A 27671-nucleotide genomic window follows, 5' to 3' on the forward strand; every position below is an offset into this window, starting at 1 on the left:
TATCAAGTTTCCGGTTAATACAATTCTATAATGAATAATAAACATTTATCATGAAATAAGGAAATATAAAATAACAACTTTATTATTGCCTCTAGGGCATATGTCCTTCAGTCTCCAGTTGCACCAGAGTCAATAATATAGATTACATTGTAATGATCTAACACCCATGAAGTCTTGGTGTTGATCATGTTTTGCTCGTGGAAGAGGCTTAGTCAACAGGTGTGCTATATTCAGATTCATGAATATAATTCAACTTTTGCAGTAGCCGTGTTTTAGGAAAAAATAGGCTCAAAAACCGCTCAACACAACATCGTGTAGCTACAGAACTGTGCAACAAAAGTTCGCTAATCATGGACATTCGCTCTCCGCACTTATTACCGCTAACTCCCGCTGATGTAGTTGTATTTATTCTCTACTGTGTAACCTGTACCCAGTCAGACCAACCATTTTCGTTAGAAATTTCGGCAGCATAATGCATCGGGAGTTTTTTTTATTTCACTAAGTTACAACCGAGCCATCCATCATCATTCAACAGTATATCGCTGCACATCATGCTTCAGTCACTACAATATAAATCTTGGTTGCAACATGTGCCTTTGTTGAATTTGGATCAACATCCCACAACGCCTTCATCAAGCTTAGGAAGGAGCACTTCGCTTCAGACACCGTCATAAATATACCCTATAGCCACCGTAAACACCCACCATCATGGGCAGCACCATGTCCCATGTCCCTTGTCGTGGATAACTATGCCTCTACCTTGACCCTGAAAACCTTTCTCTTCCCATGCTTACGTGGGCACCTGAATTGGGCTTCAATTAAGTTGGACTATATTTCGTTCCCTTCACTACTCGCATGCCCGTCCTCGTCTCCACAACACAATAAGCTTCCTTTCACATGTATCATGGTCTTTGTAGCTAATGTTAGCCATCTAAAGATAGTTGTGCTAGCTGAAAGGATATGTCATGAATAGCCTTTTCAAGGGATTTGTCTCGGTTTTTGAAAAGAGTGTCGTTGGGAAAACTGATTCAGAACCATGTTATCACTACAGACCATTGCTGCTAAGCTCTCCGGCATAACTTTTTTTGGTTTCTTTAATATGTTCTCCTAGTGCAAGTTTACTGGTACCGATACTAATATGGGTACCAATACCTATGCAAATTGGACTCAGGATTTCATTGGGAAGAATATGTTGATGTTGATGCCACAACTGTTATATTTTATTTTAATACATATTATAGAAACTTGGAGGAGGGGAAAATAAAAAAACCATTGAATAATCCAAGAACTCGCAAAAAACTGAATATTCCAAGAGCACTTTACAGTACCCTGCCATTTAATTTGAGACCTTCATTTGCCCCAATCAAATGGCTTGTATGATTTGGTACCCCGCAGCTTACCCAATGGAGTACTAACTCGAAAACTCATGGAGTGCCTCCATCTAAGGAGTAAAACGATAAACTCCTCAGCTGTCTACATGAGCGTATTTTTGTCTCGGCCTACGTGGCTGTTACAGCTAGATCACTTTTCATCAGCGAAAATGAAAGAAAAGGAAACATAGATGAATTCAGTTGGTTTTAGCGATGATCCAGGTTTTCTATTGTGGCTAGGTAGTTGAACAGTAAAATAAATTTAGCTTTCTAAACCTTGGTAATCAAATTGAAAACTCGGATGTCAACAGATAGGCCAGCTGCTACATAACTCATTGCTAGGTTAATGGTTAGCTTTTATATCTTTGTAATCTTCACATAACTTGCAGGATTTTGGCTAAAGGAGACAGTTTAATTCTCAGTTGTTAGTTGCAGCCTTAGGTAGTAATCTGACCATTTACCTAAACGATTACTTTGGTTATGACCCAACTACATGAAAGTAAATCTTGCTCGTCGAATTGAGTGAGGTACAACTGGACCCAAGCATCGAGTCAGGCCTCTACTATTCAACACAACATATCACAATACAAAGAATATGACACAATATTCAAATATGCTCTCAAGAAATAATAAGCCAAGATTCAGTTGAAAAAATGACAATTTACTCTCAAGTAATAATAATCAGAGACACCTATAAATAACCATTGCCATGTTGGAAATAAGCAGCAACAACAGACAACAGCTAGCGAACGGGATACCATCAACAGTCTTGGTGTTCGGCTGTAACAAGCAAGGTTTGTACAGAGTATAGTTGGTTTCACTTTGTAAGCATATACATTGGATTTTATCACATCAGCAGATCAATGATCGGATAGAGATTATGAAGTATTAATTCTATCATCACAAAGTTTCAAAGCAGAATATAGTGAATGGTTTACATGTATACACAGATGCAACTGATAGAACTAGCACTGAACCCAACGCAGCAAAATCCATATCTTCATCAGATATCCATTTTATGTTTTCGAAAACAATTCAGGGCAGCGTTACAAAATCCATAGCTTCCCAATCTATGTTTCCTTATGTTGTCAGGATGAACAAGTAGTAGCATGAACAGTGAGTTGTCATGGATTCAATGAACATCATCAATTATGCAAATCAGCAATCACACACTATCTATAGATAAATCAGAATAGGAAGAAGATCATAGGGGAGAAAAAAGCACATACCAGCCCGAAGCGAGGTTGGCATCATGGCAAAGTCAATGCAGCAGCACATCACGGGCTCACTGGCAGTAGTACAGGAGCAAATGTTGGCATGAGTCCATTTATTCTCCCAACCGACATCTTCTAGTTCTGGGCAAGACCACCATGCATGCATATATTAGAAGGCGAATCGAATTAGAAAATCAAAGGTATGAATATTACATTGGATTAAGAATGGGGGAAACAGAAACCTTGGGCCATGTCGACCAGATCTGGCCTAGCCCACGGTCAGCGAGGAGGCAGCGGTGTGTTGTGTTGTGCCTGCATTCTACAGGATCCACTAGCCTCATCAGCGGCCACTTCTGCAGGGTCAGAAAACCTTTGTGAAGCCGACCATGGCAAGATCCTATGCCATGGATCACCCAGGACGTGTCCCTCCTGAGGCGTCCGTGCAGGATGCAAGAGTCAGCAGACAGCGCCTGGCCACCCATTAATGTGTGGCAAGCTTGGCTTCAAATCATGTATGCTTTTCAGCTAAGTTGGTACTTTTGCTACCTGCACCAATTCCCCCTTCCATGTTTATTTCCAAACTGCAACAGCAAAATAAAAGTGAGCACCTAGTGCAACAATTATACTAAATGCCCCAAAACAGATTAACATTTTGCTTTTTCTTCTCTAGAGATCACAAAGTGGGGCATTGAACAAACATTAGCTACAAGAAAATTTGAGCTCATACATTACATAGTTACAAATAGCAAATATGAAGCCACCAATAATAAAGAAGTATGCAGCCAACAAATTAATTAATGCGACAAGAGGCGTACTTATTAGTAGCACCCACCACTTTCGAAATTCCCCAAGGAAGTTTCAAGACTTGAGCAAAAGATAATATGTGTGTGCGTCATGCTACCAAGTATGCATAAGGTTGGCAGTACACATACAAGATGCAAGCCTCAAGTAAGTTATCATACTTCTTCTCGATATGTTTGATTTGTCCACGACCCAGACTCAGCCGGGGATTCCACTGCGGCGCAGTCAGCTGACAGACGCAAACTCCCAGCAGGCTAGACTGCAAGGCACACACACTCTCTAATCTAATCTGTATGCACTTATTGCTAATTAGCTAGCCGACTACTGGCGTGCGTGTGGTGGACACTATCTCATCTTCACTTGAATAAATAGCACCAGCCTACCAAACTAACAAGGTTAACTTCAACACTTAGAGAAACAAACATGGATACGTGATTTAAGAACTTCAACCCCTATAACAACAACAAAACCTTTATTCAACACCTAGAAGTTGGCACAAAAACAGGAATGGCTTAACCGCACACACATACATGTGAAAGTCATCATAATGGTTGAACTGACCAATATAGTAAAACTCCAGCCAATTCAGTCCCGACCTTTGAACTATCACACAATGCTACTGGACCATGTTAAGATACAAGTCCACAAGGCAAGATAGCATTTATTAACATGAAACTACAAGAAGGAATTGATGCCATATTAGATATGACACTGAAATCATTACTATGATTGAACTAAAAATATAAACAAAGTCTAGAAGATGTAATATCTTTGGCTTTTAGCATCAGCAACTTCACGAAGTCAACCTTGCATGATAAAACACAGGCCGAGCCCAACCGCTAAGCAATCAGACACTCTACTAGCGGCATTGGTGTCTTCTACCTCCTAGCAGAAGCTTCTCTGAGACACCTACTGATCCAAGCATCGCAAATTAGAGTTTCACCTCATTCTGATACCAACCCAGCAACCTGAGCAATCACCTAGGTAACAAAACCCCTACGTACAGATCAATTTGAGTAGCAATAGTAGAAGGGAGGGGCAGGCTGCTTACAACAATGACTTCGAAGAGGTTGGCCTCCTTGGTGAGAGCGAGCAATCCATGGCAGCGTCGAGGGCAGCAAAGCTCAAGGCGACGGAAGTAGTAGTCAGGACTCCGTGCCACTACCCCCATGTCCAAAGGCGTCGTGCTACGAGATGAGGCAGGCCTTATGGATGGGGCCTGCAATGGGGAGTAGACATTAGAATATGGATTACACAAATAAATGGAGGATGCAGTGCAAAAAAGGGCCCAACACGGAATTGCAATTCATCAGCAAGAAAGATGATGATCACACTCACAATCACACAAGAACACCACCACAGATCCAAACAGTAAATCGCCAATGGCTTGATGGCTGGCGCATCTGTGTGTGTGTGTGTGTGTGGGTGTGTGTGTGTGTGAAAGAGAGAGAGAGAGAGAGAGAGAGAGAGAGAGAGAGAGAGAGAGAGTCCAGTCCCAACCTTTGAACTATCACACAATGGTGCTGGATAATTTTAAAATGCAAGTCCCCATGACAAGATAACATTTATTAGCATGAAGCTACCAGAACGAGTTGATGTCACATTAGATATCACATGGAAATGAATTCATTACTATTATTGAACTACAAATATTAACAAGATCTAGAAGAAGTTATATCTTTGGTTTTTAGCACCAACAACTTCACAAACTCAGCCTTGCACAATAAAATACAGGTTGACCCCCAACTGCAAAGCAACTAGCCATTCTACTAGAGAAACCAATGTCTCCAAGCAACAGCTTCTCTGCGAAAGCTACTAATCCAATGATCACAAATTAAAGCTTCAGCTCGGCCCAATAACCCAGCGACCCGAGCAAGCACGCAGGCAACGGAACCCCTGTGTATGGACACACAATCACTTGGCTGCATCCATATTGGCGAATCGAGCACAGCGCGGCCACGGAGCAGTGGATTCAGAGGTCAACTATATCGATTCGAGTAGTGATGGGAGAAGGGAGGGGTCTTGTGCTTACGACGATGACTTTGAAGAGGTTAGCCTCCTTGGGCGGGAGTGAGGAACACATGACAGTGCCGGTTGTGGTTCTTCCGTCGAGAGCATGCAGGCTCAAGATGGCGGGAGCAGCAGTTGGGACTCCGTGCCACTACCCCAATGTCCAAATGCGTCTTGATGCGACATTAGGCTGGCGGAGCAGCGGGCCATAGGGACAACATGAACAACCTTGTGTGCAGGCAAAAACAAGATCAACGATAATCATCAGCGTCAGGACTATGTATGGTTGATTGCATAGAAAGAAAATTCATTTTGCCATGACACTATGCAAGAAAAAGGAAGTTTTGCGTAAATTCAGATAATGAAGGACATCAAAATCCGTATGCCTAGCATGTTGGTGCTTTGTGAAAAAAAATTACTATAGATATCAATGTTCTGGATCCCAACTAGTCTTAAATTGTAGATGGACTCCAATTCATCAATGGTGACAGTACTAAATGAACACAACACCATGACAGTACCAATTATACCACCAAGACAAGTGCAAACTCCTACTCTGCTTAGCTCGATTAGGCCCTTATTCCATTGAGCTAATGCGATACGTGTTCAATTTAGTACAATACAAACTGCAACTAGATCAAAGCAGCAGATATAAATAGAGGAATACACGATTACATATGAATTAAAATGGCAATGCATGCAAGATAGAAACGCTCAGAGCACAGGAACGGCTTCATCTTTGTTGTTTCATGTTTAAACATGAACTGTAATGGAAAATATTTGGGCTTCATTGGAATAAAATGGGCTATGCCCTTTTTATCCCAAAACCAAGAGGGATTTGACTTGTTCATGTCAGGCACTACAAGAAATATGTCAACTTATGACCTTCTGTCAATGACCCTGGAAGAATTGGTCATAGATTTATGACCATTTGAGACCAATTGGTCAAAAGCTGTTCGAGGGGCTCCAAACCCTAAACCATTGTGACCATTTTGGTCAGAAAGGTCATAATTTCTTTACATGAAATGGTTATAAAGCTAACAGCGCTAGTCCGCTGCCTTATTTCTAGTTGTTAACAACCAATATAGATGGTCATAGCCTTGTAAATTGTGGTGGGTTGCTATGGCTAGGCGCCACCTCATCAGTTTCGCCTATGTGTCATGTCCATGTGGCAGTTTTTGCCCTAGGTTGTGAAGCAACCTATATTTTTGTCATTCCCAAAATTCCCAAAAAAATCTCATAAATTCTTTGGGTCATATCTTCGTCAAATATGTAAAAACCTTCCTTGCCTAGTTCAAAAATAATTCAAAAATATTCATTTTCTTATTCTGTTCAGAGTAACAGTTTGTGAAGGAAGTACCACTTTGGCATGTCCAAATAGTATCCATTTTCTACAGTGCTTTCCTATGCCCGAATAACCATCCTCCACCAAATGCCAGCTCAATCCATTCATTATTTTGAGCCGAGCATCAACATTCGTATTTATGTCCAGTGTGGTGGTTTGCAAAGCAAGTACCACCTAGGCTCCTCCTTTTGAGCTGAAAATTTGTGAAAATGGTCTTCTTAGTAACTGATCATCCTCAGCCAAAACTCACGCCCATTAGCCATGTACGTTTCCCGTACCGCTAATCAAACACTTGGCTGCTAATTCATGTTTGAGCATCGATTGGTCTCCTCGTGAGAATCTTATGTTGTAATTTTCTTCCTAGCACCAACCTGGGGAGTGCCCAACCCACTAGACATGCCTAGGCCACCCAGAACACATGGCAACACCACGGTCACGCGGTGACCACGCGGCGGGCATGCGAGTTTACGCGCTCTAGAGATGGGGCCCTCGGCCACCGCCCAAACCTCGACGTATCACCACCAAACCATGTATTTATGATTAAATAGGTACTTATGTACCTAGAAATGATTTTTGGAAAAAATAAATAGCAAACTATGAGGCAGCTGTAGTTCAAATTTGACCCGCTTCCAGCTGAATCGGCGGAAATTTGTCTTTTTCACGAGAGGTGGATCAAAACTTTTTACACCCAACCATTTTATCAATTGTGCATTAAATATGTCCTAGTATTTTAGAAAATCAATTTGATCCAATTTTGCAACAATTATTTGGTAGTTCCTTCACAAAATAACCTCCTTTCGGGCACTCGGAAAATGAAAAATGGTTTTTTCGTCCAAAGAAAATGAAAACTTCCTTATGCAACATTGTTTGCCATTCCAATATGCACCCTTGTGCACAATATGAGATCATTTGAACAAACTATGCCACGAATGTGGCCATAAGATTGATCATTTGGCTTGAAAGCCATGAATCTTCAGAGATGATAGCTCATTTCTGAGAACATTTTTTTAAAATAATTGCTGTATTACAAGTTTGTTATTTTTCTTGGGAACTTGGCCACATATAATGACACAATGCGAAGGTTTCCCAATTTTTTGATTTTTTTTGAATTTTTTATGCCCGTTTCAAAATGCGATCAAAACGGCGGGCTTGACCGTTCCTAGCTAGTGGTTGAATCTTGGAAAACTTTTGGTGTTTCTCTGATTAAATAGATACTTATGTACCTAGAAATGATTTTTGTAAAAAATAAATAGCGAACTATGAGGCAGCTGCAGTTCAAATTTGACCCGCTTCCAGCTGAATCGGCGGAAATTTGTCTTTTTCACGAGAGGTGGATCAAAACTTTTTACACCCAACCATTTTGTCAATTGTGCATTAAATATGTCCTACTATTTTAGAAAATCAATATTGTCCAATTTTGCAACAATTATTTGGTAGTTCCTTCACAAAAAAACCTCCTTTCGGGCACTCGGAAAATGAAAAATGGTTTTTTCGTCCAAAGAAAATGAAAACTTCCTTAGGCAACATTGTTTGCCATTCCAATATGCACCCTTGTGCACAATATGAGATCATTTGAACAAACTATGCCACGAATGTGGCCATAAGATTGATCATTTGGCTTGAAAGCCATGAATCTTCAGAGATGATAGCTTATTTCTGAGAACATTTTTTTAAAATAATTGCCGTATTACAAGTTTGTTATTTTTCTTGGGAACTTGGCCACATATAATGACACAATGCGAAGGTTTCCCAATTTTTTGATTTTTTTTGAATTTTTTATGCCCGTTTCAAAATGCGGTCAAAACGGCGGGCTTGACCGTTCCTAGCTAGTGGTTGAATCTTGGAAAACTTTTGGTGTTTCTCTGATTAAATAGATACTTATGTACCTAGAAATGATTTTTGTAAAAAATAAATAGTGAACTATGAGGCAGCTGCAGTTCAAATTTGACCCGCTTCCAGCTGAATCGGCGGAAATTTGTCTTTTTCACGAGAGGTGGATCAAAACTTTTTACACCCAACCATTTTGTCAATTGTGCATTAAATATGTCCTAGTATTTTAGAAAATTGTTTTGGTCCAATTTTGCAACAATTATTTGGTAGTTCCTTCACAAAAAAAACTCCTTTCGGGCACCCGGAAAATGAAAAATGGTTTTTTCGTCCAAAGAAAATGAAAACTTTTGACAACCAATCATTTTGTCAATTGAACATTAAATATGGCCTAATATATTATAAAAATGATCTGGTCCCATTTTGCAACAAATATATGGTAGGTCATTTAAAAAAAACTCAATTTACGCACTCGAAAAATAGAAAATGAATTTTTTTGACCAATTTAGATGGTCATAACGTCGTACTGTATTCTGATTGGTCCGTGGACGCATCACGCGGATCATGCATCGAATACTGTCGGATGATCGTGGATCCAACGGCAGTCATCAGCCCTTCCACACCATCCCCGAAACCCTACCTCTGCCCTGTTGTAATTTTACATCCCCCCCCCCCCCCCCGCCTCCTTTCTCTCCCCTTCCAGATCCGCCCGCACAGCCGACGCCCTCATCTCCTCCAGCTCTCCTCCAGCACTGGTTGTCGCTGTTTCCAGTGCCGATCCTGGCCTCGTGGGTGAGTTCTTGGAGAATCATTGCTTCCCGGTTTCCGCTTATACACTGAATCTCTGAACTTGTTGTCCATGTTATAGTGTGTGCTTGCTTGCACAGCTTTGTACTATCAAAATAGAGTGCGTGCTTGCTTGCTGTCCATTCAACATGGGAATCAGGCGGGTTAGTTTGGTTTATTTGGTTCTGTTGTTGCTTTGGGCTAGTTTGGTACGTATGGGTTCAAATGGGTGCTTAATAGGAACGGACTGGATTAGTCTATGTTGAACAGAAAATCGAACTGGACTGGGGTGGTTTGGTTTGATGCCGTACAAACTGAAATGGTCTAAACCCGGGGGTTCAACCGGCACTGTCGCACCAATCGCAACCCACATGAACAAACTAATCACAATGCTCAAGTGTTTCTCTGTGTTGAGAGTGGATGTGTTGACGCCCAGGACATGTTAGTACTGTAACCTGTAAGCTGTAAGATGTAACTGATGTAATCCTGACGTAATGAAAATTGCTTTGAGGATCTGTCAATTATACAGAGCTCTCCATGCCCAAGCTGAGAAATTCTTGTTGTCAATCTGTTTGATGCCATCATTTTCTTACCATCATATTATATGTGCCGCTCAACATTCAACCTGCTTTAATCTGTACTAGTATTCAGTTTGTACCTCATCTAGCACACTGCCTAAAATTGTCACTATTCTTTCAATGAAATTAGTAGAATTACCTTGTGATTCCTCTGTTTGCTTCACATTATGGTTGCTCTACTGCTAGTGTCTTACTAGCTTGTTTTGACTCATCGTGTTCCCGCTTGTAGTTGATTTTCCATGTGCCTAAGTATATGGGTAGTAAACGTGCAAGCAAACATTTGAGCTCAAACCCATCCATGCTATGTACTATACTATACTGAAGAAGTAATGTAGATGAATATATATGCAGTTTTTGAAACCATCCTCTAATCTTTGCTTGTTTTTACAGTTTGGTGCTACAGTTTAAACCATCACCTAATCTGTGCCTTATCTAGAAATTTTGGCATGAAATTAAATCTGGCTGCTTGTTTACATTCAAAGTCCATATATATGATGCTGAAATAAATGAACACCATATATAGAGCACTAGTACTAATTTATGTTCTATATATAGTGGCCGTTCAAACTTGTGAAATATATAGAGAACACCATATGATCTGATGCGTGCTCTCTTGCTTGGTGTGTGTGCAGTTTGGTACCATCCCGTGGGGAGGGCCAGGGACAAGCTGCTCCGATCCGGCGAGGATGCCCACCATCTATTGTTAAGGTGATCTCTCTCTCTCTGCATATATATATACATATCCTGTTATGATGATTCTCAGCCCCGCCCCGCCTTTAAGCTATGCATTCAGAAGAAACATTCTATAGTAAAGTATGGGGTTGTTGATTAAACTGCTGCTGTGTTCACTTCAATGAGAAAAGGTGTAGTTAATTCAGGTTGTGAACATTTCTTAGGAGTTATATTAAGACACATACTGTATGAGAAAAACTGCTGCTGTTGTGTTCACTTCAATGAGAAAAACTGTTGCTGTTGTGTTCACTTCAATGAGAAAAACTGTTGCTGCGTTCACTTCAATGAGAAAAACTGCTGCTTTGTGCACTTCAACTGAGTTACTCCTTTTTTGAATGGAATGTTCATAATATATTGCCTCCAGTTTTTCTAATTTTCATCAGCTAATTCATGTAACAGGGCATCCGTGGAAGGCCCAGTCCTGACTCTCCAGTGAGCCGGCATTTGATCGCTATTGAAGGAGCTACATGTAGAAGAAGAAAATACTTGTAGAGCTTGTAACTGATTCTCATAGTTGTAGAGCTTGTATCAGCTAAGCTTGTATTACGTGTAACTTGTAGAACTTGTAAATGCTACAGCTTGTAGGACTTGTCATTTGTAGAGCTTGTAAATAAGCTTGTGTATGCTACAGCTTGTAGGACGTGTCATTTGTAGAGCTTGTATTGAATCTGGCTATTGTTATTTGAAGTATCTTGTGTGTTTTTCCTTGCCAATTTAACTACTAGTTATTTTCTTATTGTCAAATTGAAATATGAAGAATCTGGGCCTAATAGCTAGGACCCACTTATCAGAACCTGACAAGTGGGATCTGTTTGACTAGTGGACCCATTTTATAAAAAAAACTAAAACTGTTGTACAAAAAGGCCATGACCCATAAAATAAAAAGGCCAAATTGTTGGGCTAGGCCCATGTAGCTAGAGAAAATTAATAGAGAAAATATACAGTAAAAAGGCCGAATTGTTGGGCTCGGCCCATGTAGAAAATCGAATTGGACCAGGCTGAATCTTGTGCCACATCAGCTTGCCACGCTGGATGCCTACATGGCCTGGGGGAGGTTGCTAGTGACCAAAACGCCACAGTAGGAATATTTTGGTCGTAAACGTCTTTAACCATTCCAGAAGAAATGTCGCTATAGTCAGTTTACGATGGACAGCTTTTGACCTTCTGTTTTTGGTCACAAAAAGGTCATAAATGGAAATTTGTGACCTTTCAGTGACCAATAGTGGTGGTCATAAGTTGACATATTTCTTGTAGTGAGGAGATAAGTAATTAAGTGACAAGTAGATAAGGAAGCTCTGATCTTGTAAGAAATTCTATCCAGGTGAGGAGATTAGTTAAAGGCCATAGAGATTATATGCACGCTAGCTGGCATCAAACTATCAATTAAACAAAACAAAACAAAAACAAGACAAGTGCAAGCTCTTATTCTGCTTAGCCCGAAGAAACGGAAGTCTGACACTATTTCATCAAAGCATGCCACATTTTTAATATTTTGAAAATATTTAAGTAAAAGTATTGTTTTTGGTTGTTTTGCTACACACTATTACGAACCTCGAACTACTACAACATAATATTGATCACACAAGACATGGACACAAATTTGTGGATTCCCTTAACGAGCCAAGAATCCTAATCACGGGGTTCTGGAAAATCATTTCCTAATAGTTTTTTCTTGTATTTAATGAATTAATCAAAAGCGTTGGTAAGATTCAAATCACAACCATCAATCAAACGAAACCGAGGCAAACAAAAACATAGCACTGTACCAAAAATGTGTAGAAGAGAGCTTGAAAAGGATGGTTCAAAGCTGACAAGTGGCATCATTTGAACCAAAGTGCTTTTAAAAGTGGTAGGTCTAGATAGGATCACCTTACACCACAAGGGTCTTCCTGGTGGTGTTGTCGAGCGCCTTGGTGGGCACCTAATTGGGACCTTCACCAATAGCTGCATGTCCTTGGCTCCCTTCACGACACCAACTGGTGACTGCCGATCACCTCAACCTCTCGATGATCTGCTTGACGACATTCGCAAAGCAGATGAGGTCAATGACTCTCTTGGGTACCCGCATCTCGAAACTATTCCAGGTACTGGTTCCTAATTAGCAAGCTAGAAAGCGTTGTTAGAGAAAGTTCTTTTTATGATAGTTGCCTTCAGCGGAAGCACAGAAACAGATAACTGATTTGTGAAAGCTTCAACGTCTATTTCAAAAAGTGTGATTTTGGCACATATACCAATAGAACCATATTGAATCGTCATTTTCTCGGCACATCACCTAAGTACAAACAACTTTATTTTAGGTTAATCAAGTGGTAAATGACTAACTATGAGTAATCTATTAATAGCTTATAGTGAAAATCATAGGCAGTCGCAGATAAAATTGTGCAAGTATATCATAAACATTCAGAGACTACAGTGGAGCAAGCCACTTGCACTGACCACTAGTGTTTTAAAGAAGCAAAAAATAGACTGGCTAACCATCGGTTTTAGAACCTCGTCCTAGGAATAACTTAGTTTAGCATCATCAGGGTTGATTAAAGACATCCACAAGCAGCAAATGAAGGAACTTTCAAGTTGGAAACTCGCAACCCTCCCTTTCTCTTTAGGCAAGCCGCAGGCAAAAAGACGGTAGCAGCTCCAACAGTTGTTCAATGCTCAATTTTTTTGAAGGAAAAAAATGCTTATATGATTGGCATATAACACAAAAATAATATATGTACAGTATATGCTGCAACATAACTTTTGAATCAAACACATGAATCCTACTACGAACACGGTTTGCATAAACAGGGAGGGTAATGGTGCTCACCTGTACAACTAGCAGCCCGGTTGCGGTGGCACGACAGAGGAAGAAAGTGGCCTGTACTGGTTGATAACAAGCAGGGTGATGATGCCCATAGCATCATGCCAATCCATTGATGACACAATTACCCAAGCCAAAGAGCCCAATCCTGAATTGTAAGCAAAGCATAGCATCAAAATTATCAAGGACGAATACTATTGAATACTCTTACGTTTCAGAAACATATCTTGGTCTATACCTCATAATCCCTTGGTTACATACTGTTCCCTTGCTCGTAGAGCCAACTGCTTCACCTCATCGGCAATAGTAGCAAAGCATCAACGACAACACACACACATACACTTGGTAATTTTCCTGTAAGATAGCTCACATGAGATGCATGTATCAAATAAGTGTTAACTACACAGAGCAAGACAAGGCACATGACATTTTTCAGACAAATAAAGGATAAGATCAGTGTAGTGTCTCTTCTTGTCATAAAACTAAAGGATAAGATCAGTGCAGTATAGGCAGGGCAGGAGCAGGTACAATACAAATCGCGCAGGTAAATGGTATCCAACAGAGGTAGAGAGTGGTCACCTTGCTGGTGGTGGTGTTGAGCAACTTGGTAGGCATCCTAATGGGGACCTTTACCAATAGTTGCATGTCTCCCTTCACGACAACAACTGGTCGCTGCCGATCACCTCAACCTCTCGATGGTGATATGCTTGACGACATTCAGGGAGCAGATGAGGTCAATGACCCTCTTGGGCACCCGCATCTCAAAACTATTCCAGGATTAGCAAGCGATAAAGTGTTGTTAGAGCAAGTACTACTTTCAATTTATGATAACAGAAACTTTGACAGAAGCACATAAACAGATAATTGATTTTGTGAAAAGCTGAACCTCAATTTTTTAAATCTCAATTTTGAGACATATTATTGAATACTCTTATTGAATACCCTTACATTCCAGAAACAATTATCAAGGACGATTATCAAGGACGAATATTATTGAATACTCTTACATTCCAGAAACATATTTTGGTCTATACCTCATAATCCTCTGGTTCTAGATTGTTCCCTTGCTCTTAGATCCAACTGCTTCACCTCATTGGCAATAGTAGCCAAGCATCAAGGACATCACACACACCTACACTTGGTAATGTTCCTATAAGATAACTCATATGAGATGCATGGATCAAATAAGTGTTAACTACACAGAGCAGGACAAGGTACAAGACATTTTTCAGAAAAAAAAAGTATAAGATCAGTGTAGTGTCTCTTCTTCTCATAAAACTAAAGGATAAGATCAATGCAGTATAGGCAGGGCAGGAGCAGATACAATACAAATCGCCCAAGTAAATGGGATCCAACAGAGGTAGAGAGAGGTCACCTTGCACCATAGGGAAACTTCCTGGTGGTGGTGTTGAGCAACTTGGTAGGCATCCTAATCAGGCCCTTCACCAACAGCCACATGTCCTTGGCTCCCTGCATGACGACTACGTTGCTGCTGGTCACATCACCCTCTCCATGATGATATGCTTGGCAACATCAAGGAAGCTGACAAGGTCGATGACCCTCTTGTGCACCCAGATCTCAAACCTGTTCCAGGTGTTCGTACCTAATTAGCAAGCAAACAAAGCATTGTTAGACCAAGTACTATTTTCAATTTATGATAAAAGAAACTTCGACGGAAGCACATAAACAAATAACGAATTTTGTGAAAAGTTGAACCTCAGTTTTAAAATCTCAATTTGGAGACATATATAATAAGAATCATATGGAATCAACATTTCCTGGGCACATCATCTAAGTACAACAACTTTATTTTTAGGTTATCCAGATGTTGAATGACTAACAACAAGTAATCTTTTAATAGCTTAAGAGTGAAAATTGTATGCCAATCCTAAATAAAAATGTGCAAGCATACTATAAACATTCAGAGACCACAGTGGAACAAATAACTTGCATTCACTAGCAGTGTTTGGAAGAAGGAAAATTTAGATAGGCTAACCATCATTTAACCATACCGTGATGACAATGCCAAGATAGCCACGGCTCAATGGCTAGCACATATTATCAATGACAAATACTATTGAATACTCTAACATTCCAGAAATATATTTCGGTCTGTACCTCATAATCTTCTGGTTTTAGACTTTTATCCTTTACCCTTAGAGCCAACTGCTTCACCTCACCGGCAATAGTAGCCAAGCCTTTTTTATCTGCATCCTGTATGAACAATACAAGTCAAAGAAACAGATGATATGACGAATAACATCAATTACCAAGTCGAACAACCCACCCTAACTACTGGAACAAACAAACCATGCTTAGACTGAGATCTGTTAATATGTGCAGCAAACAAGATAAGAAAATATTTGTTGAGAAGATGGGATAAAATTTATGTTCGATTGGACACTTACTCAGGAGATCTAATGCAGTTTATGTTCAATTCAATTCCATACAGACTACAAGTATATCAATGTGGAAGATATACAAAGAGGAATACAAATTGCATAGGAGATAAGATGGCAGTGCTAGATTAAAAAAACACTGAACAAAGGAAAGGAGCGACTTCATATTGACTCAGCTTTATGTTAAAACCTCTATATACTGAAATGTATGATAATTTGATCTCATTAGAATAAAATGGGGTGAGGCTGATGCACTTGTCATCCAAAACCAAGAGGGAACAGATTTGTTCAAGTCAACTGCTAAGTAATTCAGCGAAAAGTACAAGGGGCAGTTTCAGTCTAGAGCTATAGCTCTGGTGCTGACTGGTATCCAACTGTCAATTGCACAAATATGTTTTTCATTGTTGATTATCGAAGTTTCCTCTATCAACATGACACGAAAGACAATAAGAGAAAATTACAAGGGAGTGGTAGAATGTCTTCCGTACATTGCCATATGCTCTTGAGATCCAACCAAAGCTGCCATTGTCCTCTTCGACCCAGCAGTGTCCATCCGGTATCTTCCGGATATCATGTGTCTCCAGGCAGCCCAATCAGCCTCTTGATCGCCTTCATCCCGGGGTCCATCGGCGACCTGCGTACACACATACATACAGCAGCACCAGGAATAAAGATCCAGTATCATCCGAAAGCATCAGGATTCAGGAAACGCCAAGCAAGGATGCAGAACATAAATAAACAGTGGTATTTCTTCCAATTTAAGCAAGGATGTAGTAGGCAGCCATCACGTATATGCAGAACATAAATAAGTTGAGCAGACCAACATCTAACTTGCTAACGAGTTTGTTTAAACTTTGCTTGACTAGAGACTACAGAAAAAAGCAAGAGACATGCACTTGACGAGCAAGACTGATTTGCTTTGTTGTGCTTCACACACACACACACACACACGCACACACGAGAGTATGTCCTGATTGTTTTACTTGATAACAAAAGACTATGCAAAAATTAAAGAAAGCCTTCAAAAAAAATCAGACATATCAAGTATATGCTTCTTTTCCTGAGCCAGCGAGTAAGCTAGTGAACATTAAGAGCCTCTCTGGGTCCTTTAGAGTATAATAAAGCTACAGATATTATTCTCCTCAAATGTACTTTTCCGGCTAATCACGAACCAATGAGCTCGAATCCGAGGGCAACGTTTGTAGAAATTTATCTAATCTGGACAGCATGATAAGTAAGCTATGGACATGACAGGAGGGGAAGGAAAGAGGGGAGGCATAACTTGGCCGTCTAGGTTCTACAGGCCTGTCAGGGATGCTGCAGCAGTCTCCTAGCTCATCATCGTCAAGGACCATCGCAGCAACGACCTCTCAATCTTCTGGTATAAGTAGAGCTTCACCTGTCTGCAAATAAAAATGTATTTTTTATGGGTCGCTCCAGTCAATTAGCAGGAGAAAAATTGCAACTACAAAAGCAACCCTGAATGTAATAATCCTCGGGTCAAACAACAACAAAAGGTTCGCACACAGGGAAGGAAAACATGCAGCAGCCTTGTAGCTAACACTGCTGGAACTAATCGAGAGGTTCATTCCTCACACAGACTGAATCAGGAGTATCATACTACAAAAACACACAGCCGTTGGAAACAAAAGGTTTATAGCAATATTGCTTTTGCTTTACACACACGTAGAGACAGACCAAGCACTTGATTCATTCCTCAAATGCAAGCCAGGCAGGAGGATTAATTAGCTGATGCTATTATTTACAAACTCCCACCCCACCTGTGTTGTGCACTGCTAGTGAGATTTAATCACACTGCATATATATGCTCAACCAAACATACAGGCCAATTCAAGTTGTGGCCAATGTGCCTCTCGTGAATTGCAATTCACAATCTACTGTGTGAACCACAGCTTGCGAGCAGGAGAACAAAAATATTGAGTACATGCTGATTTGAGGATAACAGAAGAAACCTGTAATTGCATAAATAAAGTACAGACGCTTTGTACCAAGATGAGAACGAGACTCGAAGTAATTTAGAGAAAGACAATTAGCAATATTTACAATTTAGCCAACATACTTTCATGAAGTTTAGGATGATACATGAATGATGAATCAACCCAATTTTCAGACAATGAATTTCAGAGAAGATGAACCAAACCATTGTGCTCCACATGATCGACCAATCAGTGCATAATCAAGCCCTATACTTCTAGACCTGGCTACTGACTGGTCGCTCACGTGGAGAACAAGTACTGTTTGATGCATCTTTTCTGATAAAGCCCTACGCAATCACCCTGGCTCCTGATTGGTGACTTCAACATCACCAGATTCCCCCACGAGCATAATAACAATAACTTTCGCCGATCAGAGGCCGACGCCTTCAACGATACAATCGACCACCTTGCCCTCATAGAGTTGCCTCTACTTGACAGAGAGTTCACCTGGTCAAATAAAAGACAATCCCCCACTCTAATTAGGTTAGATAGAGTGCTAATCAACTTAGCCTGGGATGCTATGTTCCCAAACTCTCACTTAACCTCTCTCACTAGGTTCATTTCGGATCACGTACCACTCCTAGTCACAATATCTACGTCCGTCCCATCTTCCCGCATTTTTCGATTTGAAAAATTTTGGGCCTCTTTTCCAAAATGTGCAGACACTGTGCGTGAATTCTGGCAGCCCACCCCTATTCATCGCAGGCCAACTGACTAGGCCGCCGCCCTCGCTGGGTGTATCAAATCTACTCGCTCGGCTCTAAAGTCTTGGGCCAAAACCCTAAAGCCCATCTATCAACGAGAGACTGACTGTAAACTGGCTATCCAGGCCCTCGATTTGAACGAAGAAATCGCCCCACTTCTCCCGCTCGAACAAAAGTTGCGCCTTACGCTCGCCAACCTACTTCAACTAATTATCAAACAAAAGATCGCCTTTTGGAAACAAAGGGGGAAGGTACGTTTGGCCATCGACGGTGACGAGAACACTCGTTTTTTTCACGCCTCCGCAACCCAACGTTCGAGAACAAATAAAATCCCTATGCTTATCCACAACAACGCAGAAGTATTCCTCCACGAACAAAAAGCACACATTCTAAAAGTTTTTTTCCAACAACTGATTGGCACCACTAAACAGGCAGCATGGAACTTCAGTCTTCTGCAGCTATACCCCTCTCCCCTCCCCCAGCTTCGTGACCTAACACTACCCTTCTCACACGATGAAATCCACCAAGCCTTTCTCTCCATGAACACCAATGCCAGCCCTGGACCCGACGGTTTTGGGCCAATCTTCTTCAGAAAATTTTGGCACATTATCAAACCATCCATCCTACCTTTCTTTGCTGCCTTCCAGGATCAAACATGCTCACTAGAACGCTTCAACCGAGCCTACATGGTACTATTACCAAAAACTCAAGCACCAACGGCCCCTGATGCATTTAGACCAATCTCTCTCCAAAACTGCACGCCAAAGGCTGTTGCAAAAATCCTCACTAACAGAGTTAAGCCTCTAATACCGCTTCTCATTCACTATGATCAGACGGGCTTCCTCCATGGACGTAACATTGCCGAAAACTTCATTTATGCTGCAGACATTCTCAGTACATGCCACACTCATAAAGCTCAAACCATGGTCTTTAAGTTGGATTTCAGAAAGGCATTTGACTCCATAAACTGGACCTCCCTCATCCGCATTCTTACAGTACGTGGCTTCCCCTCCATATTCTGCGACTGGGTCCATGATATCCTCTCCACTGGCAAAACGGCTATCCTTTTGAATGGTGTTCCTGGACCCTGGATACAATGTCGATGTGGCCTTAGACAGGGCGATCCATTCTCTCCATATCTGTTCATCATAGTCGCAGATGTCCTCCAAAGATTAATTGCCAAAGCTTTTCAACCTAACATCCTATGCCACCCTCTAAGACCCAATGAACCTCCGGTGACATTGCAATACGCAGACGATACTCTCATAATCGCTGCTGCTAGCGATGCAGCAACACTGATTCTCAAAAAAACACTCCATGACTTCACTATGGCAACAGGATTGACGATCAACTACCACAAAACTGCTCTTCTCACAATTGCTACGGAACCTGAAACCCAAAAAAACATTGCTGCTACTATAGGTTGCTCAACATCCGATTTCCCACTGCAATACCTAGGCCTTCCACTTTCCCCTTCAAAATTACCGCTGACAGCTTTCGACCCTATCATAGATAACTTTCGAAAGTTCCTCTTTGGCTGGGTGGCGCACCTTCTCTCTAGAGGGGCCAGACTCACCCTCCTGACCGCTGTCCTGGACTCCTTAACGGTCTATTTCATGTCTGTTTTCAAGCTACCAAAATCCATCCTAGCCAAACTTGACGCTATTCGGAGAGCCTTCTTCTGGTCTAACGAGTCTACATGCACTGGGGCAAGCTGCCTTGTCGCGTGGGAAAATGTTTGCAAACCTAAAGATACTGGTGGTCTAGGCATTAAAAATCTTGAGATCCAAAACCGCTGCTTGCTTATGAAATTTTCTTCCAAAATTCTGCAACACCCAGATGTCCCATGGACCCTCTAGTTCAACCAACAACACCCTTTAGGTATTGCTGCAAAAACTTCACGGCCCTCCTTTCTTTGGAGGGTTATCAACCATAACCTACCACTTCTCATTGAGCACACCTTTGTCATCACATACAATGGCCTCTCCACCTTCTTCTGGCTAGATAAATGGCTGCTGCAATCACCACTTCAAAAAGTTTTCCCCAACCTATACTCACACTCCATTGATGACAAGGTTTTAGTGGCTACTGTCTGGCAAACCAGCTTATTAACGAACCTGCGGAATCGTCTATCTAATGCTGCTGCTCGCGAGCTGGATTGCGTGTTGTTGTTGTTGCAGGATTTCCAACAGGTCGACCAACCGGACAAACGGTCGCTCACACATGGTCTGCCGTTCACAGCAAAGAACGCATACTCCACTATTGTTGCTGAAGACTACATCGACCCATATCACGACCTTGTTTGGGCCTCTAAAGTCCCGATCAAGGTCAAGATCTTCGCCTGGCTACTCCTACGCGATCGGCTAAACACGAAGGCCAACTGATTTCGCAAGCACATTGCTCAAACAGCTGCATGTCCCCGCTGTCAAGACCCTCATGAAGATGCGCTTCACCTCATCTCCTGCTGCTCTTATGCTACACAAGTATGGGCTGCCTTGGGGTTGCACGCTCCAACCTCTCTCGAAAACCTGCTTCAACACCAAACGCTTCCAGGCCTCAACCCCAACATCTGGCCATCCGTCGCGCTCACTATATCTTGGAAACTTTGGGACTCAAGGAATGCACTAGTCTTCAGAAACGAGGATCATTCTCACAGAACCACGCTTCGCAACATTGTAAATGACTTCTCTCTCTGGGTGTTTAGGTTCAAAAAGAAGGAGGACAAATTATTCGCTAAGCAATGGCTGTACTTCCTATCCTCAGCTACATCCTAAAAGGCTGATGTAGTAACTTATCTCTGTTGTAATTCTCTAAAACCCTTTTGAGTGGTAATATATTCAGGTGGGACCCCGGTGACCGTTCAAAAAAAAAGGCTGCAAAAATTAAAGAAAGCATTAAAGTTTGCAATCAGCAGGAGAAATATTGCAATCACAAACGCAACCCTGAATGTGATAATCCTCAGGTCAACCGGCAACAAAAGTTTGCACACAAGGAAGGAAACATGCAGCAACAGTACAACTACACACAGACTGATTCGGGAGTATGGTAATACAAAACACACAGCAGCTGAAAACAAAAGATCCAGTATCCATCGAAAACATCAGGATTCAGGAAATGCCCAACCAACCCAGACTCGCATATGCAGAATATAAATAAACAATGGTGTTTCTGTCCAATTTAAGCAAGGATGTGGCAGGCAGCCATCACGTATATGCAGAACATAAATAAACAATGGTGTTTTTGTGTTGTGTAGACTGCTGGAGGACTTGATTCGTTCCTCACATGCAGGCTAGGCTAGGCGGGAGGATCAAATAGCTGCTGCTGCTGTTATTTTCAAACTCCAACCACACCTGTGTTGTGTAGACTGCTAGTGAGATTTAATCGCACTGTATATATATATATGCTCAAGCAAACATTTAGGCCAATTCAAGTTGCGGTAGGAACTAATCCAAGTACTGCATGCCAGCCTCCTAACTACAACTACAGTAATCCAATCCATGATGGATTAGTCGCTAATTTATCCTAGTGCCAGATCCATTTGAATCACTGCCACTAATCGACACATCAGCAAGCTGCGGTCTTGATAGGAAGGGGATAGGAAGGAGGAGGAGGCGTACCTTGGGCGTAGAGTACAGGTCCTGCAGCCTGACGGGAGCGAGATGCTGCAGGTGTCGCCGGCGTCGAGGGCCATCACTAATCCCGCCCCGCCCCACCGAGAGCAGGGGGCGGATCCTGCTGCGGTCGGCTATGGTTCGTGGCCGGCCTCCATCGGGATGCTGCTGCTGCTGCCGCCGTAGGTGGGTGCGGATCCGGCGCCGTCGTCGCCGGAACAGATCCGTGGCCATCTTTCACGCCCCATCCATCCATGGGTGGAAGAGAGGGGTAGGGTTTCGGGCGCCGTGGAGGAGGCTAGGGTAGGGGATGGAAGGAGGAGGCGGCGGTCGTCCTCTGCCGGTGTGCGCAAGCCGCGGCCTGAGCTGCACGATTGGATCTGAGGTGTCCATCAAAAGGGGAGAGAGGGATAGGGTAGGGGGCGCCGGTGGCGAGGTAGATGGAGGAGGTCGTCGGAGGTCGCCGGCGGGGATGGAGGAGAGAAGGCCGCCCGCCGGTGGGGTTGGGGAAGAGGAGAGCTCGGCGGCGGCCGGTTGGGGAGACGAGGAAGGATTTGGGAGTGAATGGCTTTGGGCTGCTTGGGGTTGGGTCGGGGGTACTTTTGATGTCGTTTGAACCAATTTTCGCAGATCGCGCGCGGCGGGATTGATGAGCGGGAACGTTTTCGGCGATCCAGCGTGGGCGAGTCCATCGAATGCCATGATTGGTCAGATTACACATCCCACGGATCGAACCCCCTTCCCCTGCCGATCCCAGCCGTTCATTCTTTTTCTATCAGATCCGACGACGGACATCTCATGTTACGTGGATCATGCTTCCTAATACCCGATGGCCACCCGCTTCGATCCAAGTTTTTTTCATGTCTCACCATAAAATCTGGACAAATCAAGAAAATCAAGTTAAATATATGAAACTGGAAGTGTTCAAATGTTTTTTTAACTGCATGCACAAAGTATTTTCACCGTGTTGTACTCACCCACCCATGGGTTACCGTTTGTTCCCTCTCCTCCACCCAAAATGATAAATCATGCATTTTTTCTCGACTAGAACAATGCCCGTGCGTTGCAACGGGATATAAATATTGTAGTAGGTGAATTTTACGTGATTTACCTGTCAACAATAATGCAATTGTGTAAATAAATGTTCATCAAATTCTGTCCGTGAATTACCTTATAGTATTTTGATTAGAAATTTGGTAAGTAAATTAAAATAGAATTGGTTCAGAAGGTAAGTAAATTAAGGTGATTGATTATCATATACACGGAAGGTTGGACGAAGGGGTGGGGGGGAAGAAAGTTGAAATGAGGAACTTAGGGGATTTTTTTCCTACGGGGAGACCAAATCGAGAAGAACCGGGTTTTTGAAAAATCTCAGGTTTTTTTTGCCCGACCTATTTAAATGAACTTTAAATTCAATTGATTTTTTTTGCATCAATAGATTGTATATGTAACTTGTTACATGCACGAACTTGCGCGTGTTCCAATGGTCTGTGCTTGAACCGTCGAGATCATCGGATCAAATCCTCTTCCACCCATCCTTTTTACCGTGAAGGGGCTCATGCATCGGCAGAAACCTCTCGTCACGGCCGCCACGTGCTCTCTTCATGCATGGTTCGGCCTCCTTTGGCTCCAAGTGCACATCCCGTCGTTGCTCGGTAACAAAATATAAGACTTCTTTCTTTTATGCCCTATGCAAAATCAAAAAGAGTCTTATGTTTTTGATACGGAGAGAGTACTAGTAATTAGAAGGGTTTTTTTTTTTTGCATGAACTAGTAATTAGAAGATGCATGCATTTAACTGGGCCAGCAGTGTTTTGTTTGTGTACTGTCGTACGATAATTTGGTACTCCGTCCCTCCGTCCGAAATACTTGTCCTAAAAATAGATGAATCAATTCTTCGTTCGCTGGAATACGAAAAAAGCTACTACGTACTATTATACGTACGTTATGTACAGTATGTGGTATGGTGAGCAGCTGGGCGTACGTACTAGGTGCAGTGAGATTGGAACCTGTTGTGCAAACACAACAACGAATTGTGTTTTTTCTTAAATATCTCTTGTTCTGGTTAATTAAATATGGGCCAAAGCTGAGCTGTAAATCCATTAGAGTAACCTTTATGAAACAGAAAAGAAAATACTTTTAGTTTCTTTGGGTCTGCCGAGCTAGGCTAAAGCCATAGGACATTACAAATTTAGTTTACAAAATCGAGTATCTTCCTGAATGATATCCTGAGGAGGTGCATTTTTTAGTTTTGTTCTCCTGAATGACCACTTTAAAATGATCCCAATGTATAGTCTAGCCTAGACCCGTAGTATATAGGCTTTTAGCTACTTGATTCGCTATCCCTAGATTCTGTCCTACTTATTGGTAATGTGCACTTTCCCTCTGACAAAGATGCATCACCTTCCCTTCCCTGGCCACTTTGATTGTCATATTTGCATATACCCCTGGTCTTTATTTCAAAAATTTGTCGGATACTGTGGTTTTTTTGTGGTATTTGAAAAGGAGGTCCAGACCTCTTTTTCTTGTAAACTGGAAAACGCTCCCTCGTCTTCTTCTTCCAACCATTATCATCCGCCATTGTCCTGTCTTCTTCCAACCATTATCATCCGCCATTGTCCTGTCTTCTTCCAACCATTATCATCCGCCATTGTCCTGTCTTCTCTGCAGCCAACATGGGAAGAAAAGTATGTGCTCTTCTATGTTGACTACTCTGCCACTCCTACGTCCGACCTCCACATGACTACTCCGTTGTTGATGTCTTTAATACGTTCAGCAGCCTGTTGATCCTGTCTTTCTAACACGCATAGTAAGCTAGCTAGAATTTGGATCATATCCGGCCAGAGGCGCATGTACAACACTACAACAAAGCCGGGAACACAGGCATGCCGAGGCTTAGAACGTCAACACTAGTAGAAAAAGGGCCTACAGTTCCGGTTGGTGAGGGCCTTTAGTCTCGGTTCATGAACCGGGACTAAAGGGTCGGTACTAATGCCCTGACCCTTTAGTCCCGGTTCAATCCAGAACCGGGACAGATGGGCCTCCACGTGGCCTGTCCGTTGAGCCCAGGCAGGAGGGCCTTTGGTCCCGGTTGGTGGCATCAACGGAGACCAATAGGCATCCACGCGTCAGCATTTCTGTGGCTGGGGGTTTTGTTTTTTTTTTGAAAAGGGGGGGGGGGTTGGGGGGTTTTGGGGGGTTAATTTAGGTGTTTCATATATTGTGCTACAGCTAGCTAATTAATAGAGAGAAGTGTCCTTTCTTTTGTCCGTGCTTGGTCGACGCTACGTACCATATATACGTATAGAGAGGACTAGCTAGACACCCTAGCTAGCTAGTAAGCAAACAGAAGATCGTCATGAACATATATGCATACAGAGAGAAGTGATATCGACCACCTCTCCTTCTCCGAGAGATTGGTCGAACAACAAGTTCTCGTATATCTATCCGACACTACCGGCTACATATATACAATAATTATCTTTTACAAATATATAATCTCCTAAAATACGGATGCGTGGTCCACATAGTATTCTTCGTCTTCAGCGATCACGTGGTCAAGAAAGAATGCCGCCAATTCCTCTTGAATTGCTCGCATGCGATCTGGTGCTAGGAGTTCATCCCGCATCCGAAACATCTAATTTTAAGAAGGGGGTCAATACACATATATATATGAATGAATGAAACTCAACACAAATGATGGTAATAAAATAAAATTGTGAATATTGTTATTTACGCACTTCATATTGTTTGTCGGAGTAGCCCCGCTCACAGGTCGTGTGGCGGATGGACTCGCAAATGTAGTATCCACAGAAATCATTCCCTTGTTCCTGCCACAACCACTTTACAAGAAATAGAGGTCAATCAAACTGATAATTAGCAAGCATGCTAAATGGTATTGATGAAACTAGCGCTTGAATCACTAGGAGATGCGTGGAATATGCTACTATATAGTACTTACTTTCGGGTGCCTAAATTGCAGCTTCTTCGGTAGTCCCGGAGCTTTTTTGGTGAATTTTCTCTAAGCCCTGCCATACAAAGAAAACAATTACTTGATATCAGAAATGAACAAAGTTGTTGATATGGTGGATAATGATCGATTTAACTTACTTCTCGAGCATTTCAGTCATGTCCGCATACTCCTTGGGATCTTTTCGCTTGGAGTCTAAGACAGTTACTACTCCCTTCTCAAGCTTAATCTCTAGGAGAATATAGTGGTAGCTGCGCACACATGCATAACTCATCAATATTACATTACTATAACCTGGACTAATAAGGAAACCGAATATGCCACAAGACAGTAACACTCACTTGAAGTTGTAAGGAAAGAGTATTATATCTTTGTGTTCATTTATTTCCAACGATCGTAGCAAGTTGGCCTCGGTTTCTTGGGCACGATATTGAACCTCAGTTGCATCTATGAGATACGTGTTAATGAACCCAATATCTCCCACTTGTCTTTTCTTCAATTCGGCGATCTTCAATCTGCATAATATAGTGAGGATAATTATAAATACATGCAATGAAAGGGCTGAGTTATATAGAGAGACTTAATGACAGAAGTAGTACTACTTACAGACAGTAGCAGGTGACCGTTGCTTTATCGATGGCCAATTGATTGAAAAACTGATAGAACTCCTCAAATGGAATAGGCACAGTTCAATTCCAAGGAGGTCATGCTCCTTTTTAACTCTCACATACAAAGTACTCCTCCCCTCAGACTCTTTGCGGGTTTTCATGTACCAATCATGCAATCTTCGCATCATCGTTGTAGAGAACTTTCATCTTTGACGAGAGGCTTCCCGTACTCGTATCTTTGTATCTGCACCTCCAAGAAATCATAATGTACATCGTCGGGCAGGTAATCTGCAGGATTGCCATAACCGGGCACCATCCTCGGATCGACGATGTCGCTAGCAGGCACCTTGAGCGGGGGGCACGATTGCTTCGCTTGTTCGCCGAGCTGGGCAATTTGTTTCCCAGCTCGTCGTTCTTTCATCCTTTGATCACTTTTAGTACTTCCCGACCTCTCCGCTTCGGCAAATGCCTTTCCAATAATGCGCTCATAGTTGCCTTTCGGCGAAGACTTGGGTGGTTTTGTCAGGGCAGCCAGAGTGCGCTTCGCTTTCACCGGATCTACCTTCTCCTCCGGAGGTGGATGTCTCTTTGCTTTCAACCCTTGAAACCAGTCATCCACTTCGGTCTGCGCGATCTTCGCGTTTTCCTCCTCGCTCCTCTCGTACGGTAACTTCTCTGGAGTCTTCAGAGAAGGACCGAATCTGTATCTCCTCCCGCCTTTGGCTGTACTGCTAGACGCCGGCAGAGCAGACGGAGCGGATGTCTTCTTCCCTTGCTTACGAGGCGGAGGAGAAGGACTACGACGCGCCGGAGCAGCCGGAGCGGCGGCGGGTCTCTTCCGCCCTTGCTGACGCGGCGGAGAAGGAGGAGGCTGGCTGCTCGGGCGCGCCGGCACAGGCGGAGAAGGAGGCGGAGTGCC

At 42.4% G+C, this 27671-nt stretch overlaps 1 protein-coding gene across 8 annotated transcripts; it reads right to left on the reverse strand.

The window, feature by feature from the left end:
- Nucleotides 1-110: 110 nt before the first annotated feature.
- On the reverse strand, nt 111-22776 carry LOC123072595 (uncharacterized). Of its 8 annotated transcripts, XR_006435272.1 has the most exons (14): nt 22181-22771; nt 17145-17265; nt 16351-16496; nt 15582-15677; nt 14839-15066; nt 14498-14613; nt 14043-14230; nt 13702-13817; nt 13470-13611; nt 12533-12674; nt 5418-5623; nt 4437-4604; nt 2827-3165; nt 111-2725 (listed from the first exon to the last, which is right to left on the reverse strand). XR_006435272.1 is itself a non-coding variant. In XM_044496175.1 (2 exons), exons 1-2 carry the CDS (start codon nt 22406-22408, stop codon nt 16320-16322), a joined length of 405 nt encoding a protein of 134 aa, XP_044352110.1. In that variant the 5' UTR covers nt 22409-22776; the 3' UTR covers nt 16104-16319. The 8 variants fall into 8 exon arrangements, 1 of the variants encoding a protein (XP_044352110.1); XR_006435271.1 differs by having other exon boundaries at nt 14498-14595; nt 16351-17265; XR_006435267.1 differs by having other exon boundaries at nt 16351-17265; nt 22181-22770.
- Between the last annotated feature and the right edge of the window lie 4895 nt (nt 22777-27671).

The sequence above is a fragment of the Triticum aestivum genome, chromosome 3B (genome assembly GCF_018294505.1).
Source record: "Triticum aestivum cultivar Chinese Spring chromosome 3B, IWGSC CS RefSeq v2.1, whole genome shotgun sequence".
Lineage (NCBI taxonomy): Eukaryota > Viridiplantae > Streptophyta > Magnoliopsida > Poales > Poaceae > Triticum > Triticum aestivum.